The following is an 18,169-nucleotide window of genomic DNA, read 5'->3' as shown; positions in this document are numbered from 1 at the left end:
TGGATGCTTTTTGTTGATCGTCTTTTTGTTAGCGCCCTCTCATCGTCAATATTGACTGGTTTAATATATCCCTGATAGCAGAAGGAGCTCTCGATATCCTATGGAGGTAAATCAATTCTTTCCTAGATTATCAATAACCGTCGCTTTCCGGTGTCATCGTGACAAACTTAGCGTTTCAGGTCGCCGCTTCAGACAGCATCGTACGCCAAATGCCGGATGGGAAACCGGCGATGTTAGATCTCGATTTCTGGGAGACGCATTTTCGAACTTAGGTCTGAATAGTAAGGTCAAGAAGACTTCAGCCGAGATGCCATGTGCTTGAGGGACTCCCACGAGACCGGTACGTCTGACGCACAGAGCAACAGCTCCGCGGATCTCTAATTCGATTTTGGAAGTCCAGATACATCGTACCACTTCAGGAAACGACCTTTTGCCCAAATTGTTGTAATGGATCATCGTGTAGTGGCCTGTTTGCAGGGAATCGAGGTCGGGAGGAGTTTCAAGGAGTCACGACAAACCCCAGACCCCTGACCCACTGGCCATGTGTCCAAATTCTCTCATGCCGGACGAGACAAGGGCGGCGCCATGGGGACGATCCTAACAGGATTCCCGAAAGGGAAAATGAGGTGGAAGGTCTCTTCGTTTCGAAGTGTGCAAAGATCTTTTCTCGTTCTCCCAAATAGAACGAGGTTCAGGAGCTTCGACAGAAGTACGGTTTAATCAGTGCGCCCGTGTTGGCATGAGTGCAGCGCCTTTTTTCATGCCATTATCTGGCATTTTTATGCTATTAAGCAGTGTCATCGCCATACATAATTCGGCCTTGTGAAACAGCAGGAATGAAGGTTGGTTCTTGTCTTGAAATAGACGTCAGACAACGATGCTCGATTATTACATCAAGGGGTTTGTCGCAGGGCGCTCGCCTCGAATGCTGAAACAACGTACCCGGCATTCATGCGCCCCCCATCCTTACATACATATCTGCTCTATTCCAAAGAAAAGCCGGTCGACCCCTGCAATGTCGAAGCCATTGAAAGAATTTCTCCTCTCCATACCGTGAAGGCATTGGTTGACTGTTCTGGTTCCCGCGCAGCGATCAACAACAGCGAAGATCGACGCCGGCCGTCTATCAACGCTCTTGGCAAATAACTACGATCTGTTTATGTTGACACCATTCTACTCGACCGTATACTGCTCCCTGTCTGAAGCAAATGTCGTCAATGAAAGTGCCCATCGATGGTCTCCCCAGCGACCTTAGATGGGGAGACGCATTGCGGCTGATAGTGGTGACTTTCCTCGCTATCTCCTGGTACAATGTAATCGAACTGGTTGCCTTGGCCCTTTCTACATTTCGCCAATGGAGGGGACTATACTTCTGGAGTCTTCTTATCTCATCGTTCCTGGGGGTTATGCCATATTCCCTGGGCTTCATGCTGAAGTACTTCAGCAACACCAATTCCTTCATATCTGTCACTATCCTAACTGCCGGCTGGTGGGCGATGGTGACGGGTCAGGCACTCGTGTTATATTCGAGGTTACATCTCGTCCTCCAGGATGATTGGATCCTTCGTCGAGTCCTCTATATGATTTGCGCGAACGTAGTATTTCTTCACGTCCCGACTACAGTTCTGACCTACGGCTCCAATATCCCTCACGGGCCACAACTTTTCCGCGAGGCCTACGGAGTCATGGAGAAGATTCAGATAACTGGCTTTACTGTCCAGGAAGCAATCATCTCTGGACTCTACGTCATCGAAAGCGTCAGGCTTCTCCGCATCGGCTCGGAGAAGGAAGATCGCAAAACTATTTATCAACTGGTTGGAATCAATATTTTCATAGTCCTCATGGACATTCTTCTCCTCAGTCTCGAATACGCCGACTACTACGCTCTTCAAGTGACGCTGAAGGGGACTATTTACAGCCTGAAGTTGAAGCTCGAGTTTGCGATCCTTGGGAGGCTGCTAGAAGCTATTCGACGAGGATCAGGTTCCAACGTCAGGCTCCAAAGCTTCCATTCTCTCGGGAACGCACCTATCGTTCCCCATGGACATCCTTACTCTGACGGAGAGTCCGCGACAGACATCATGACCACTCAGAGAACGAATTCGACTACTGAAAGGAACCACATTTCTCAAGGGAAACTCCTCGGAACGAAACACTTTACTACCTGGATAGAGAAACGACAGCCCACCAGGAAGCCGTCATATCTCAGCTGTATATACTAATCTCAGCCAAAAGCATTGTGCAATAATATCTACGGTCTGTCACGAAATTCAATAGTTATGATCAATATAGTATACGACAAAACAATATGTGCCGCATCCGACTCACGGAGAAAACATACCAGGGCTCAATGGTCGTTCTGCGAGACTGAGCTGTCTCGATTTACTGTACAACACACCCTGGCGTGTCTTGCATCATGGGGACGAGGAGAGCCTCATGATAGCCGCATTTAGCGGGAACCACCTTTTTTTAGGACTATGAGGATGAGCCCGATAGTCGGATATCGGTATGTGTACGTAGCTGGGTGGACAAGGATGTTTCCCCTCTGCTGTTACGCCATCTCGTCTATCGATGGTTGAAGAAGAAAATTTAGGAGCAAATGGTTCAGCTGCTGATCTCCACGATCGCATGCAGCTGTGGGGAAATTGTCGGTGCGCAAAAAAAGCCAACTCTTAACAGCCCAGCCAATCCTGCCAAGGAGTTGATAATGTCCGTCCGACAGGGTTTCTTCTAACCTTGAATTTTCCTGTCGAACTCCGTTGGAGTGGGATTCGGTATGCACTGCGGCAGCTTCGACGATGTTTCGAGGGGTTTTGTGATGGTCCGTTGAGAGTTGGGCCGCGTGCCCAGAGATGTTACTACACATGAGGCTCTGTGGTCTGATAGATAATACTAATGTTGCGATCGTGGTGGGGAGAGCGCGTGGGTTCAATTCTGGCGTGTGCTGACAGGATGTCGAATGTGCATATCGGCCACTTTCGTGCAATTGGCCGTCTTGAATTGCCGTCTCTCAACCCGCGCTTTCTGTCAAGATGCACATCGACGTGGCCCACTGCGACTTGTCTATGATGGCCAGCGTTCGTCCGACCGACCCGGTGATGGTTCGTGGTGCTGGGAGCATCCCTCCACGATTCTCCTCGTCTGTCTGTCGGAAAGATACCATGCTTGGTTGTTTTCTCACCTCAAATTCCAGCAGGCATGCCTCAATTATGTCGGCTAGGACAAGCAGACTACGCGGTTGATGGGCATTTTTTGAACTGTGTGCGAGTATGTGGCCCAGATCAAACCCTCAATGCTGAAAATGTATACTGACTGCGTCTCAGTGGCTCCCTCGAGCTCAAAACTCCCTGCTGAAAGACTGAGGCTGAGGAAATGGGAACAGGATCACCCGGGAGGCTCAGTTAACATTCTATCAGGAGGTTCATCTACCGTCAGCAGCCAGTCACGATCGGGTCCCTCCTCAGTGACTGTATTTCAGTCTTCAGGCAAGGTCGTCGCATCCAGTGCCGGGAGCATGACAAGTTTGAATCGTGTTCCGACTCTCTCGGGCGGCTCTCAAGGCTCGCATTCCTTCGAGTCCATAGACACAAGGATGGCACCGGAGATGGAGGCGGCACGTCTCTTGGAGGATGATGGCACTGGTATCCTTGTAGCTCCCTCTGGCTCACAGTCACGGTTGAGTTACCATTGCCTGTTCTACATTCTCGGGTGCGAGGAGGAGCTCGATAATGTCGAGCAATGGAAAGTGCATCTTCTGAGTCATTTTAGAACGCATCCGCCGCCAGAGACTGTTAGCTGCCCCATTTGCCGCCAGGTCTTTGAGGGGCAAAGTGCTTGGGATTCTATGCTCGACCACATAGTCGAGGGCCATCATCAGAACGGACAAACGCTGGCCATGTACAGGCCGGATTTCGAGCTGATGCGGTATTTGTATCGCTTGAAGATCATTACTCAGGCTCAGTTCAAGGCAATAGAATTCCTGCCACCAGCCAGTCCTACCTCCCATCAGCCTCAAGGCGCTATTCGAGCAAGCATTGGCACCTTTGATGAGCCCCTCTATGCTCCATACAACCGACGTCGGGAACAGAGAATGCGAGAGCAACGCCGTGGTATCGGCGTTGCGTGAGTGCAGGGCCAGAGATGGAGTTGCTGTACCTCTTTACAAATAATATGTCATGCCCCTGCTAGGATTGCGCCGGCGGGAATCCTGTTAAGGGCATGATATAGTACCGGATTATGCCTACAGTACGGTACTCGAGGATCAATTATGTGAAACTATTAGATCGGAGGCGCCTTTTGATCCGGGTGGTCATATCAATGGCGGCCGTCACCGATTTGTCTTCTTTTTTTTCAGATGTCTTCATGAAGGATACATCATCCCTGCTGTCAATCGCATGTTTTACTGCTCTGGCAATTTGTATCTTGCTGATTAGTGCTCATCTTAAATTTGTCCCTCGACTCCATCACTGCTATAAATATAGAATATTGTAGATCCGGTCGTAGGCGGTAACTACCTACTTTTCAATACTAGCATGCGACGAGTCTCTGGCTGGGAAGCTTCATTTTGTGGTTATATGAATGATCACACAGAGACTACGTATTTTCCATATACTGAACCGCTCAAAATAAAAGCCCAGCCTGACGAGGAGATAATAAAATAATATAGCAGTGGTTTAAGTACTCCATCCATAATCAATCGCAGTCAAACAGAGCAAACAGATCCCGCGATAGCAGTGACACAGAGACCTTGCGACGAGGCTATCTTTCGCATTCCCAAACCAAGCTCTCTTCTCTGCTGGAGTGACGCGCCTTATTCCTTTGGCGTCTTCCCTGACTCTCCTTGATCGAATTGTCTCCCAGAATGATAGCACCGTCGCCATCTTCGCAAACATAGACCCCACGAAAAGCCCTTCCGTCCTGCCCCACGCTTGACGACAAACTTCCTACGATTGCGCTTCATACCAGGAGATGGAAAGGCTTTCACTTCATGATAATCCTGCTGCGGCCCAGCAGGCCAATGCGCAGCAGGGTCAACCGCCCCAGAATGTGCCCTTGCAACCTCCATCGGGCCCGATAGTGCCCCAGGGCCCTCCGCAACTACCTCCGCAGATGTTCACGACTGCGGCACAATTGTTGGATTTGACAGATAGTGAGTGCATTATCGCTGACTTCAAAGAATTCCTTGCTGGGAAAGGGACGGGCCTCTTCTTAAGGCGTCAATGGTCTATGGCTAGATCGGATATAATGGACTGGAGGAAGCTGCTGCTATACGCTGTTCGTGTTCGCGGGCTTCGAGTGCTGATTGAGTTACTTAACTTGTAGAGAAACTTGTTATAATCCTTCGAGATGGAAGAAAGTTGATTGGTGTCCTAAGGAGCTGGGATCAATTCGGTATGTCTGCTTCCTGCCATCTGCTGCGACAATGTCAAATGCTAATGTCCCGGTCTTCCCTAGCGAATCTCGTTCTCCAAGATACCATCGAGCGTATCTACGCCGGAAATCTCTTCGCTGATATTCCTCGAGGCATCTACTTGGTCCGAGGAGAGAACGTCTTGCTTTTGGGTGAAATCGTGCGGCTTCCCCGGTTACACCACTACGCACTCTTACTACGTTGTACTAACATTTCTGGCCTGCGCAGGACCTTGACAGGGAAGACGATATCCCACCCAACTGGCAGAAGGCACCGGTCCAGGAAGTTTTCGAGCTCAAGAAGAAGGAGGACAGCGAGCGAAAACAGCGCGACAAGACCCGCAACAAGCAGTTGCAGACCCTAGGCTTCGAGCCAGAACACAGTGGAGAGATCATTTTTTGAGATCCGCATGTCACCCGCTCGGGGCAGCGCACCACTACGGTTGCGGGCAGCCCTGGTATTCTGGCAGAGGTGATTCGAAAACCGTATGCTCAAGTTCGGGGAAATTTGAGGCCTCGACGTATGGCCAACCTTCGTTGGACGAAAATAGTGGAAACAAGAGACGTCTGGTCTCGCCATGATGGTTTTCAATTGCTGAAACGACTCGATGCTGTTATCTTTTTATTTGCTTTGTCGGTCTATGCGAGCCCGTATTTTTTCAGTGGCTACGAGGGAGGATCCAGGCGGTGCAGAATATTGTGAAATGCTCCGACCTGGTGGTGAAAATTTGGCATACAACAAATGCAGCCATTTACGATCCTTCAAAACATGAGCGCAGCGATATCTTTGTAGTGATAGAAGAAATCTGCTGTCGAATGCATCTTGATACTACTACTGTGGATGAAGCACAGCAGCACGACCTCTTCTTCTGGCAAGTAAGACCGCTGTCCTCCACATATATATATATATATATATATATATTATATATATGCAAGATACCATTAGCCAGCTACATACTACTTCCATCGCTCTGGCCTCTCTCGAGAACAGTAGAATATAATATAATATGATATATATAATAAAATCACAGTTATCCACGAAAGCCGGGGTTTCTGATTGGCGGAAGAGCGGCTGCTATCGATAAGTAGGGCCGCCAAGACTTTTTGTACTTTTTCCAAAAATCACTTAACTTACTCTTCTTCTGCCAGAAAAAAAATACCTCCGATCTCCATCTGATCCCCCGCGCCCTGACGGACTTCTCGAGCTGCCTGCAAGTCGATCGCAACCATGGCGACCCTTGCGGAGAAGCTCGAAAAGATCAAGTCGCCCAAGCTGCAGAACCAGCAACATGTGAGTCTCATGGAATTCCCCGTCGACCACCGCATAAAACTGACCGTGCTCAGACTGCCGTGGTGCTCTCCGCAGTCGAGGATACTCTCCGCGATCAGAAAACAGATTTTTCGCCCACCGCCTACTTCGCAGCGCTGCTGGCTCTGCTCACACAGTCTCTCTCGAGCTCGCAAGGAATTATCAATAAGGACCTGGCAACTTCTGTGGTGTACTTGCTCGACTTGACCGCCGACTATGTCCCCGCACCTCTCCTCCGCTCCAAGTTTGCGCAGATTCTTACCAACCTTGCGCCAGCGCTGACGCTGCCGGATGTCGAAGCTCCGCTGTTGAGACCGTCGATCGGGGTTCTCGAGTCGCTATTGATCGCGCAAGATGCGGCCGCCTGGAATCTGCCGCTGACGCAGATTGGACCGCGACGGGCCATGGCTGGATTGCTGAACCTGGCTATTGACCACCGTCCGAAGGTGCGCAAGCGCGCTCAGGATGCCCTGACAAAGGTTCTGAAGACGCCGCCCCCGAGTCCGTCCCTGGATCACCCGGCTGCGGACATGTGCGCGGAAACTGCTCTCAGGACTTTGAGTGATAATGCCACTGCTGCTGCAAAGGCGAAGAAGGGCCGCTATGGACAGAACAAGGACAACCACGAACCTGCGATTATTCATTCTCTGCAGCTGGTCAAGACGATCGCATCCGCATCGGGTGGCTGGCCCAGCAAGAAGATTGAGCCACTGTGCGAGCTGCTCATGAACGTCTCCCGATCTAGCAATGAATTTCTTACTATGGGCGCTTTCGAAGTCTTTGAGGTCATCTTCGAAGGAATGGCGGATGACTTCTCTTCATCGAAGCTGCCGCGTCTCTTGGAGGCCATATCAGAACTTAAGCCAGCGCAGAACGATTCGCAACTACTTCCCCCATGGATTGCGGTCCTGTCCAGAGGTTACGACGTGGCTGCACAGCTCGATGCTGACGAGACGTTTGCAAAGCTCCCAGAGTTGTTCGACCTTGTTTCCGCTTTCCTCGCATCTCCTTCCCGCAACATTAGGATCTCTGCGTCGGAATGTCTTATCTCATTCCTGGCCAATTGTGTGCCTGACAGCGTGATCCTGGAGCCATCCGTCTATGACGAAAAGACCCTTGAGAAGCTGGCCAAATCTGCTACTGATCTTCTGTCGTTGAAGTACCAGGCCGCCTGGGCTGAGGTCTTCAACGTCTGCTCGGCCATGTTCGACGCTTTTAAATGGAGGTCTTCTCCTCTGCTCACCGATATCGTCAAGACGATTGGAGAATTGCGAGGGAACGAATCTTTCCACGGAAAGAAGCAGGCTGATCAGGTGCTGGGAAGAGCCATATACGCAATGGGTCCTCAGGCTGTTCTGGAAGTTCTGCCTCTGAATATCACCCAGCAGAAGTCTGGTCAGCCAGGCCGTGTTTGGCTTCTTCCAATCCTCAGAGACCATGTCTCCAACACGAACCTCGCTCATTTCCGTTCGGAATTTGTTCCTCTCAGTGAGGCACTTTACCAGAGGATTCTGGACTACGGGGCAGCGGAGAAGTCGGTCGAAGTCAAAATCTTCGAGACGCTTGTACAGCAGACCTGGGCTATCCTGCCTGGATATTGCGAACTGCCTCTGGACCTGGTGGAGTCATTTGATCAGACTTTTGCCGAGCTGCTTTCCAACGTGCTGTACCAGCAGACGGAGCTGCGCGTCGATGTCTGCAAGGCTTTGCAGAACCTTGTCGAATCAAACCAGGCTATCCTGTCTTTGGATACCGAAGGAGACGATTTGATCCTCCAGAGGAGAATCTCAAAGGAAGCGGCAAAGAAGAACATTGCCCACTTAGCAACTTTCGCAAACAACTTGCTTGCGGTTCTCTTCAACGTGTACAGTCAGACTTTGCCACACTACAGAGGCTACATCTTGCAATGTATCAATGCTTACCTGAGCATTACGCCCGAGCAGGTCAGTACAAAACCTATCAAAGAAACATTTTGACCAAAGCTAATTTGTACACAGGAACTCAACGAGACTTTCACTCGTGTCACCTCGATGCTTGAATCTTCTCTTCCCGCAGAGCAGGAGGCAGCCAAGCAGGGTAACCAGGGAGGATCTGGTGATAAGATGCCCCCTACTTCTCACACCCTGATCGATCTTATTATCGCGATGTCGATCTACCTCCCGCGTTCAAGCTTCCAGAGCCTGTTCGCTCTAGCGGCCGTCATTCTCAACAACCAGTCGTCGGATCCACAGTTGATCAAGAAGGCTTATAAATTGATCCCACGTCTGGCATCCACGGAGACAGGAGCAACTGCACTCCGTGAAAGAAGCTCAGAGCTGCAATCTCTTATCCTCACCACCGCGGACAAGACGCCTTCTCCAGCACGCAGGGACCGTCTTCTTGCAATCCACGAGCTCGTCTCTCATCTCCCAACTTCTGATCTGCACTTTATCCCATCTGTGCTCTCCGAGGTTGTTCTTGGCTGCAAGGAAAGCAATGAGAAAGCCAGAGTCGCGTCCTTTGACCTCTTGATACACCTTGCGAAGAGAATGATTGACCCAGAGCGTAACCCGCCTGGTACCAAGATTCGCAACTCTCTGGTGCCTCATATGCCTGACGACGCCCCAGATGCTCCGGCAACGATTGAGGAGTTCTTCACCATGGTCTCAGCTGGTCTGGCTGGTAGCTCTCCACACATGGTTGCGGCATCTGTCACGGCGCTTTCGCGCCTATTTTTCGATTTCCACACCGCGCTCCCACCACAGGTCCAGACGGATCTCGTGCAGACTGTCGATCTCTTCCTGACGAGCAACAACCGTGAAATCGTCAGGTCTGTTCTGGGTTTCGTGAAGGTTGTTGTCGTTGTCCTGCCTGACGACATGCTCCGCCCCCGTCTTGACTCCCTAGTTCCAAACCTCATGGTGTGGAGCAAGGAGCACAACGGTCGTATGAGAGTCAAGGTCAAGGGTATCATCGACCGCTTAGTCCGCAGATTCGGTGCGCCACTGATGGAGGTACTGGTCGGTGAATCTGATCGCAAACTTGTAGTCAACATCAGAAAAGAACGGGAGAGGCGGAAGAGAAAGAAGAATGCGGCTGACGACGCCGGTGAGGACGAAGGCGAAGAAGGCAACGGCGGCAGAGTCTTCAACAACGCCTTCGACAAAGCCGTGTACGGATCCGATCTGTCCGATGAATCAGATCTCGACGATGATGCAAGCCAGATCGACGTCGACGAGGAAGGGCACACGCGAGCGAAGCGCTCCGGCAAAGGCAAGGGCGGTAAGCAGGGAGAGCAGTATATCCGCGAGCTATCTCCCGAGGATAATCCTCTCGATCTGCTTGCTCCCGGCGCCCTTGCCCATATCTCAACCACGAAACCCAGCGTCCGCTTCCTCAACGCCGGCCCCGGTTCCAAGAAGAAGCGAGCCGCGAAGGTCGATGAGGACGGCAAGCTTATCTTTGGTGACAACGGCGACGACCTCGACATGGAGATGAGCGGTGGCGCCGACGGCGGTGCAGAGGGAGAAAGCGGTATCAACGCCTATCTCGCAGCAGTCAGCGGACCAGACGCCATCCGTCGTGGCCAGAAGGGTCGACTGAAGATGTCCCAACGGAAGCCCAAGGATGACGAGATGGAATTGGACGACGACGATGATAACGACGCCGGCACCATCTCCAAGGAAGGATTCCGCGCCGCCAAAGGATCCAACCCGAACGGTCGTCGTGGTCTAGGAATACCCAAACAGCACGGCACTCCCAGTGGCAGAATAGAAAAGCGAAGAAATGGACCAAACAGAAGTGGAAAGGGAGCCATCCGGGGGGGTGGAAGGAGGAGATGAAAGATGATCCTGAGATTTTATTAACGAGCCAGAAATTTCTTAGTTAGATACTCCTGGAGCGGCCTTTTTTTTTCTCTTTTCCCTCATCATGTCTTTCTTATTTATTTATGTATTAGGGTTCTGTTAAGGATGATGGTACGATTCTCACCATATCCCACTGAATATATTGTTGGGAGTTAGGTATATAAAAAAAAATTCCTTTTCTTTTCTTTTCTTTTTTTTTTTTTCCAAAAATGCAATGAATGAAACTCCAATTCTCCCTTTGGAGGGGAAAGAACAAAAAAAAAATAAACATAGATAAACGAAGAAATTAAGTCTGATTCGTCGTCCGCCTTGTTTTTTATATATGATATGTCTTATTCTCTTTTCTCGTCAGTCTACGAATCTGGTATTCTCTCAGATACCCTTCCATTTTTTTTTTTCACGAAGCATATATAGGACGAGGATAAGATTAGTACCTTTTTTTTTTTTTTTTTTTTTTTTCAAGAGTGAATGAACTTTTATGTTCGAAAATAAGAAAAGCGACAACGAATCAGTTAGGTTCTAGTCCTAGAGATGTCTATTCGCCGATTATTATTATATTATAGTTGTGGTCACGTCGAGTATGTTGATTATTACTTCGTAGTATTGTGATATGGTACTGTCGTCAGGCGCGAAACTGTTTCCTAACGGCCTTGGAAATCACATAATCGTTAGAAGGTAAAAAGAAGAGTAAAAATATATGCTGTTGATAGGGTATCTATTTGCGGCACTAACTATGTAATAAGAAATCTCTGTTTTTTGATCCCTGTGTAGACGGATCGTCAGGGAGTAATGAAAATACAGCCACTAAAGAACAAGAGAGGAAAACAGAACCGAGGTGAAAACAAGGCAAACATCACCAGGTATCATCGGGGAATCGAGAAGTACACCATTTCATAGAAGAAGGGACCACCAAAAACCGAGCGGATATAAAAATAACACTGATGTCCGTCTCCATTCCGAGCGAATCATTGAGAAGGAAAAGAAGAAACAGCATATAACCCCAAATTGCGCCAGCCATTACCATGCTCAGTCGTGAAAGTAAAATCAGAACAGACATTGCGATAAGGATCATCCATAGATAGACAGTTTCCGTTCTGGGTATAGCAGCGACGGCTGCAAGCCGCGAATAGATGTTGCTTTTGACGAATTACGAGGTATCTTCGTATCATAGTCGAACAGCAACGAGGTGGCATAGCATGTTGCAACCCCTTCATGATGCCTTTCTGGCCCTTCTAAGCCACTTGCGCCACCAATTGGCGACGCCTAAGACAGCGGCGCGGCCATCGTCTTTGCGTTCGGTCCCGTCCGGGTTACCCATCATCATGGTAAATACCCAGAAAAAAGCAGCGGTCCATGCTGCGAGCTCAAGACCAAGACAAAGAAAAGGAGCAAGCAGAAGAACATATACGATGTTTGCGGCGTAATAGGAATCTGTCAACGGTAGCGGAGCAGATCGATATGGATCATTCGAATGTAGACCCTGAGAAGACCGTCGACGTTGTCCTGACTTTCTGGGTCGCATAATGCGTTCGTGCATATGGAGAGCGGGCACCAGTAACTGACATAGTTGCGTCGAAAAGGATGTGGATTTGAAGAAAGGTGTTGGAGGACAGAGTCGAAGAGGAGAGGACAGTGTGAGGAAGACAACGCTGAACATTGTATACAGGCAAGTCACAAGAGAAAGCGTAGGTACAGAGGTCGACATATGAAGCTAGTTACGCATTAGTCGGAGAACTACATAGGGTTTGAGAGACAGGTTGGAGATCCCGCAAGCATAGACCTCTACTCACCAGAAGTAACAATGCATTTCGACTCCCATCTGATTTCACTGGCTCCTCGTCGATTCCTGCATATACAGATCCTCGACTCTGCACATGCGGTCCACTATGCCGAGTAACCTCTCCAGACACATAGGAGCGCTGCTCTCTCCAGCTCGATCGGTTGCTGCTCTCCTTGCGAGCATGTCCATTGCTGCTGGGGGTCAAATTCGATATCGAGCCATTTTCCGCATCGGGCGACAGCATGAACGGCGCTGGCAGATATCCCGGCTTGGGCTGAACCGGTTCCGCCAAGTTCTTGGTAGACAAGTATGACTCTCGCGACGACTCCGACAAGGTAGAATGAGCCTCCGGAGAAGAGGCTTGTGATGCGGGGCTCCGATAGACAGTGTACGGGTTTGTAAGGGACAACTGCTGTTCCTTCGACGGTAGATAGGCGGTAGGGGGACTCGAGGGATAAGCGCCGTGAGGGTCTACAGTGGTCACCCAATCCTGGCACTGATAGTAGGCAGGCGAATGGGTCATTTCCTGGCGCGCCATTGTCAAACCAGTCCCGCTCTTAGCTATCGATGAGATATCAGCGGGGAGGAGTGGCCGGCTGGCCCTTCACATTCACAAGAACCACGAATCCGATAACTCTAGAGGCCACAGAGGAGGGGGCAGGGTTCATTCAGAAAGCGCAGGCGTATGCTCAAGCCATCGCTGGGGACACAAACGGCATGATCGAGGCATCCAGTCTCACGGAGAGGACATGCCGGTGGGAGCAGAGAGACTCTAGGACCGCCAGAAGAGCGGAGGTCAGGCAGCCTTATATGATTCTGCACCAGATGGAAGCGGGAAGAGCGGACCCGCGGTAGACACATCAATCGGACGGCGGAGACGCCAGAGGAAGAGAATCAGAGGCACAAAAAAGACGCTGACGGAGGAGTCCTGTCCATCCACGCCAAGACGCCTAGAAGCCGAGCCCTTGGCATCGTGATGGTCGTTGTCCCAGGGTAATGAAACGGACGGTATGGGATGTCGAGGCGAGACGAGATGCCCGGCTGAGCGAGAAGGCGGTTGCCGCTGGTCGAACATGAGGCTGCCATATCCATCAAGGCTGGTGTTGCGCATTCCAACGTGGACAGGATGGACTTTGGCAGAGCAAGTTCCAGCCCAGACCGCCGGCCAGCAGAAAAAGAAGAATCATACGGTCAGGCCGTCTCGACGTGACGGTATCAATACGCCAAGCGTATCTCCTCCCGCATCAGCAATGCCAAGCGTTGGCAGCCCTGGGTGACGTCTTGGCGTGTCCTGATAGGCTGTCGGCCAGTCTGGTCCTGGCCGGGAATCGCATGGCGTGCTTGGCGCTGTCACGTCCTGTGTCGATGATACGGTGTGTTACCATACAGAAAGTACGGGGTATCTCCCGCCCTGCCAGTGCTTTAACTATGATTTAAATAAATAAATAGTCGATATTTACTTCCGCTTCAATTCGCATTATAAGAGAACATATTATAAAAGATATATTTCCCAAATCAGCCATCTCTTTCTTTTTTTTTTTTAATTCAATCAGCGTTGTGATCATCTTCCCGATCCACGGACGCGTTGATCTCCTGCACCATAGTTGGTATCGGCGGTCAATAATCCCGCCCAGAATAAGATTCAATAATATGTTAAGAGTTTCCTTTGTCTGGGAAGCTCTCGAGAGCAAATTGTCTGCGAGCCGACTGGGCAAAATAACGAGTACTTTTCCCCCTCCGATCTTGGCAGAAAGGATGTTTCGATGTTGCCGGGTGATTACCGCTCGTTCATCATGATGCTGCCTTGGCGTAGCTCTTGGTACTCCTCGCAAACGGATGGGATAAGTAATAGACCTGATCTTGGCCCGGGATCTCTAGAGTAGACCAAGACATCGGCTCTCAGGTTTTGCTGTCTAGCCCTTTCTTGGTACATTGGCAAATGGCGGGATGATTCAGCGTTCGTCCTTGGCCTTTCTTGGTCTTTTCTTGGCCCATAGTGCTTTTGTCAAAGAGAAGGCGCCGCTTCATCCGGGGTACGAGATGGCGTTTCTCTGGATAAGAACCCGTGGAGCGACTAACATGGAGGCCTGGATGTATAAACGCCCCCTAGGCAGCGGAGACAGCAATTTTTCTTGGGCTTGGGAAAAGCTCCAAATCCATTCAATGCAACTATAGAACTATAAATCCAGCTCGACGTTTTCCTGTTATTTTCATATCGCTAAATTAATTTCCGGAGAACAGAGCCGGAGACAGCGTCTACAGACAAGTAGACCTAATATCTATTGCAATTGTCATTCAACTGCAACAAGGTCACGAGTGCTTTTTTTTTTTTTTTTTTTTAATCACAGTATTGCCTTTTCTATGTCTCTGCAATACACAGATATGATATTTTTTACTCTGAAAGTCTGGATATGTAGTCCGTTTGGCAGACCCAGAAAATGTGATGATAGTATATGCTTGCAATAATCTATAGAGCTATCCGGATAAGATCACAATAGACCGAGTACAGTACACTGACCTGAACATGGATCTTTCTCACTCTATATTCCACGAATACAGTTTATTGTTAACTCCTCTGTTCATAGCATTGTCGATAGAACATCTCTTGTAGATAATAGATCTTAGTGTCGCAAGTTAGCAGCCTGGATTGCTAGTTACGGAGTACTCTATTCTATATCCATAGACCGACTGTTACAAGTCCACAGATCTTGAGAGTACTTCCGCTAGACTTCTTAGGACGCAGAGTAGTAAACAATATCAGAAAGAGAGCGATTTTCGGTCTCTCTCTCTCTCTCTCTCTCTCTCTCTCTCTCTCTTTTTTTTTTCCCTTTTTCTTGCGGAGAGAAGGTAAAAGAGCGTATGGCCAAGCCTCTATCTAGTCCCGCTACATGTTGTATAGAGGGGTCTTGTTTTGAGTAAATCGAATCACTACATACTGTAGCTACTCTGCAACTCTCCTTCTTTGGATTTGGCCAAGGTGCCACAGTTCTGATATTATACCATCTATTAACGATCAACTTATATCAAGAATTGATATATATATAGTCCCGCTGGAAGAAAAAAAGAAACATGACGCTCCCGTCAAGCAACCATGTCAAAGGGTAGTTATCACAATGTCTTCTCGCGGTGCTATCAGACTACATGACGGACAACCCTAGTTAGTTCATAAGGATATCACGGGGATCATTAAAGGCTGAGAAGAGTTCATCATTACCTCCAAGCGAAATATCCAGTCGGTATGGGAACCTAGGTAGGTATCAGCCCTCGCGTGGTATTCAGTTTTCAGTGTCCTTTGATTACCTCAGGTATTCTCGCAAAAGATCGCTACAGTGACATATTAGCTCCTTGGCCTACAATAAGTAACTAGCAAGTATATCTAATCAATACATCAAGCATGAGAATATAACGTTGCTTTATTCGAATGACGGCTATTATCAATTTACCCCGGACGTTGGATGAAAGATCAGGCTCAGACTCGGGATCCTTTACCGCTCCGCCCCTGGTCCTAGTCCTTCCTGTCCTAGTCTTGCCAGACAAAGATAGCGGAGTCACAAACACTACCAGGATAATAATATATTCCTGTCTTTATCGCTAACTACGAAGTAATCCCATGCGTATGTCTCTAGGATATCATTAATCCTTGCTGTACTACTGTTAACTTATCTCAGCTAAGCAGAGTAGGTAACTACATGACAAGATCAATAGATAGATAACTAAGCAAGGTACTCAGTTAGTTAATAATTACTCCGAACACTACCCAAGGTATAGTAACGTACCCACCTCCCTAATGTACTCCGTACAGAAATCGTGTCAGGGTCCCTTGAAGTGGGGAAAGTGACGAGAGGAACGTGATGGTTCTTATTGGATGTATGATATAGACTTGACTAGACCGGGATACTATGCGAGAGTAGAGTAGAGTAGAGTAGAGTAGGGCTTATGCAGTAGCTAGCTGGGGGAGATGATAAAAGTACATGTATGGTAGTAGGCGTGGGAGACTGATAGGTTAGGCGTATGTGTTCATGCCCAAGTGTGCCGTGCTGAGGGCACGAATTGAATTGTTGTTAACTACGGAAATGGAAGGTTAAAGTAGACTAGTTCCGGTTCTGGAAGGATGAGGGAACTAGATACCCGAATTTTTTTTTTTAAAAAAAAAAGAAAAAGAAAAGAAAAGTGAAGTTATGTATTACGTGTGACTGCCTCACTGCGACAAGAAAAGAAAAGAGGGCGTTGAGACCAGGATGGTGGTTCCCGGAAAAACGCCGAGAACCCAATCAGATGTCTACAAAGGAACAGGTTGTGGAAAACGAAGAGGGAGGAGAATCGAGAACACGGACGGAAAAGGGAGGGTGCGTGTGTCTCGCGGGGAATTAAGCGATTAGATAGATATACTTATACTCTAAAGAGCCAACGGGGAACGGCTTCGTCAGCCCATTTTCTGCGTGTTTTGGTGGAACTCGCCCGAGAGAATAATGACCCCATGAGCCAGAAGTACAGTAATAATGTAATCATAATAATTAACTAGAGCTTCCCTGCTGTTCGGGGAAACTGGCAACCATAAAGTCCATGACAGAGCTGTTGACCCCCCTTGTGCGGAGTTGTGTAATAAGCTGCAGGCTGATATGCGGTGCACCCATGCCAGTCGACAAAACACATGCAGCCGCCCTTTTGTTGGCTTTCCGACTGGCTGCACGGACCAGATGTCGGACGGCATCGATTCCGAGTGTGGACTAGATAGATAACTACTCCGTATTCACTCTGTTATCTAGAATGGAGTATCCCTGGAGATCGGAGGGTTCAAATGTGCCAGAGGGTATAGGTATACTGCTAAACTGTTGGCTTTCTGCTACAGTACTCCATCTCGTTCCAGGATGATCGGACGAGAGTGCTTCTGGCCCCCTCATCGTGGTTCGTCTTGATTGCGTCTCCTTTATGGCAGGGTCTTGAGGCAGAGGCTGACCCGAATTCCACGGTAAGTGCACGGGACCCTCAGCGCACCAGGAGTCGAGCTATTATTATTGTTCTCATCGCAGACATGAGCACGGAGTATTTTACCTCGTAAAAGTCATTTTATTAGAAGGCAAACGCCACCTCAGGACCAAACAAAAGGGTCTGTGTGTCCTGCACAATGCAGGCGGCATTGCGGCAACGCACCGGGTGCGTCAAGTGGTTACCCACACGGACGATGAGGGATCAGGATCTAGCGCTCTATCTGAAACAAGTTTTTGGGGTGAGGGGGAGAAGGCGAATGATCCTGGACAGCCTTTGTTCCCATCGAGTTGTCGACAGATCATCACTTGTTTTCGACGTATGACACCTACACTTCATGCACTTGACCTGGGGGCGGTCTATTTAGCCGTAGGCACTAACGACGAAGATCGAGTCAATCGTCTGTAGGTACCTTAGGTAGTGCCGGTGGGTAAGTTAGTTCCCTTGTAAATAATAATAATAACTAACCGCTTTTTTTTTTTTTTTTTTTTTTTTTTTGCTCGAATAAAACAGTCTGAACTCTGCACACGCTTGGGTCACTTTTTCGAAGGGCAGGACGTGGAATGCGACCCCGCCCCATCTGATCGTGTTACAGAATCGCGACGGAATGAATGAACGGGCCCTCTGTAGCGTCATGGAGCGACGACCAGCATAGCACGGGTCGTACGGGATGATGGCTAAGGAATGGAGGGGGAGGAAACGGTCGCTTACCTAGTAGAGTTCCCTGATGCTCCAGAACTGTGAAATAATAATAATGCTGGGGGGTTCCATGGAGGAAAGCGATTGTGTCTTCTAAATCGGTCATCATTACGGTCGATCTGGTATGAACCCGACGTCACG

At 49.1% G+C, this 18,169-nt stretch overlaps 6 protein-coding genes across 6 annotated transcripts; 5 read left to right on the top strand and 1 right to left on the bottom strand.

The window, feature by feature from the left end:
• Window positions 1-832: 832 nt before the first annotated feature.
• Window positions 833-2,387, top strand: C8Q69DRAFT_161830 (integral membrane protein). Its single transcript, XM_028625675.1, has one exon. It carries the CDS (start codon window positions 1,209-1,211, stop codon window positions 2,220-2,222), a length of 1,014 nt encoding a protein of 337 aa, XP_028487814.1. The 5' UTR covers window positions 833-1,208; the 3' UTR covers window positions 2,223-2,387.
• An 811-nt stretch (window positions 2,388-3,198) lies between these two features.
• C8Q69DRAFT_442335 (hypothetical protein) lies at window positions 3,199-4,126 on the top strand (the record flags this gene model as incomplete). The annotated part of the gene is made up of 2 exons (XM_028628828.1): window positions 3,199-3,259; window positions 3,324-4,126. 2 exons carry the CDS (start codon window positions 3,199-3,201, stop codon window positions 4,124-4,126), a joined length of 864 nt encoding a protein of 287 aa, XP_028487813.1.
• A 637-nt stretch (window positions 4,127-4,763) lies between these two features.
• On the top strand, window positions 4,764-6,019 carry C8Q69DRAFT_161782 (small nuclear ribonucleo protein). The gene is made up of 4 exons (XM_028625674.1): window positions 4,764-5,149; window positions 5,323-5,391; window positions 5,455-5,570; window positions 5,639-6,019. The coding sequence occupies exons 1-4, from the start codon at window positions 4,969-4,971 to the stop codon at window positions 5,810-5,812; spliced, it is 540 nt and encodes a 179-aa protein (XP_028487812.1). The 5' UTR covers window positions 4,764-4,968; the 3' UTR covers window positions 5,813-6,019.
• A 482-nt stretch (window positions 6,020-6,501) lies between these two features.
• On the top strand, window positions 6,502-10,996 carry C8Q69DRAFT_457967 (putative pre-rRNA processing protein Rrp12). The gene is made up of 3 exons (XM_028629950.1): window positions 6,502-6,700; window positions 6,754-8,661; window positions 8,716-10,996. Exons 1-3 carry the CDS (start codon window positions 6,638-6,640, stop codon window positions 10,537-10,539), a joined length of 3,795 nt encoding a protein of 1,264 aa, XP_028487811.1. The 5' UTR covers window positions 6,502-6,637; the 3' UTR covers window positions 10,540-10,996.
• Window positions 10,997-11,773: 777 nt separating this feature from the next.
• C8Q69DRAFT_504810 (hypothetical protein) lies at window positions 11,774-12,881 on the bottom strand (the record flags this gene model as incomplete). The annotated part of the gene is made up of 2 exons (XM_028632636.1): window positions 11,774-12,274; window positions 12,354-12,881. 2 exons carry the CDS (start codon window positions 12,879-12,881, stop codon window positions 11,774-11,776), a joined length of 1,029 nt encoding a protein of 342 aa, XP_028487810.1.
• Window positions 12,882-13,679: 798 nt separating this feature from the next.
• On the top strand, window positions 13,680-14,867 carry C8Q69DRAFT_457964 (hypothetical protein). The gene has a single exon (XM_028629949.1). The coding sequence runs from the start codon at window positions 14,291-14,293 to the stop codon at window positions 14,516-14,518; it is 228 nt and encodes a 75-aa protein (XP_028487809.1). The 5' UTR covers window positions 13,680-14,290; the 3' UTR covers window positions 14,519-14,867.
• Window positions 14,868-18,169: the final 3,302 nt, after the last annotated feature.

The sequence above is a fragment of the Paecilomyces variotii genome, assembly GCF_004022145.1.
Source record: "Paecilomyces variotii strain CBS 101075 chromosome Unknown C8Q69scaffold_2, whole genome shotgun sequence".
NCBI classification, from domain to species: domain Eukaryota; kingdom Fungi; phylum Ascomycota; class Eurotiomycetes; order Eurotiales; family Thermoascaceae; genus Paecilomyces; species Paecilomyces variotii.
The sequence above is the reverse complement of the archived record's forward strand: the minus strand, read 5'-3'. Positions and strand labels throughout refer to the sequence as shown.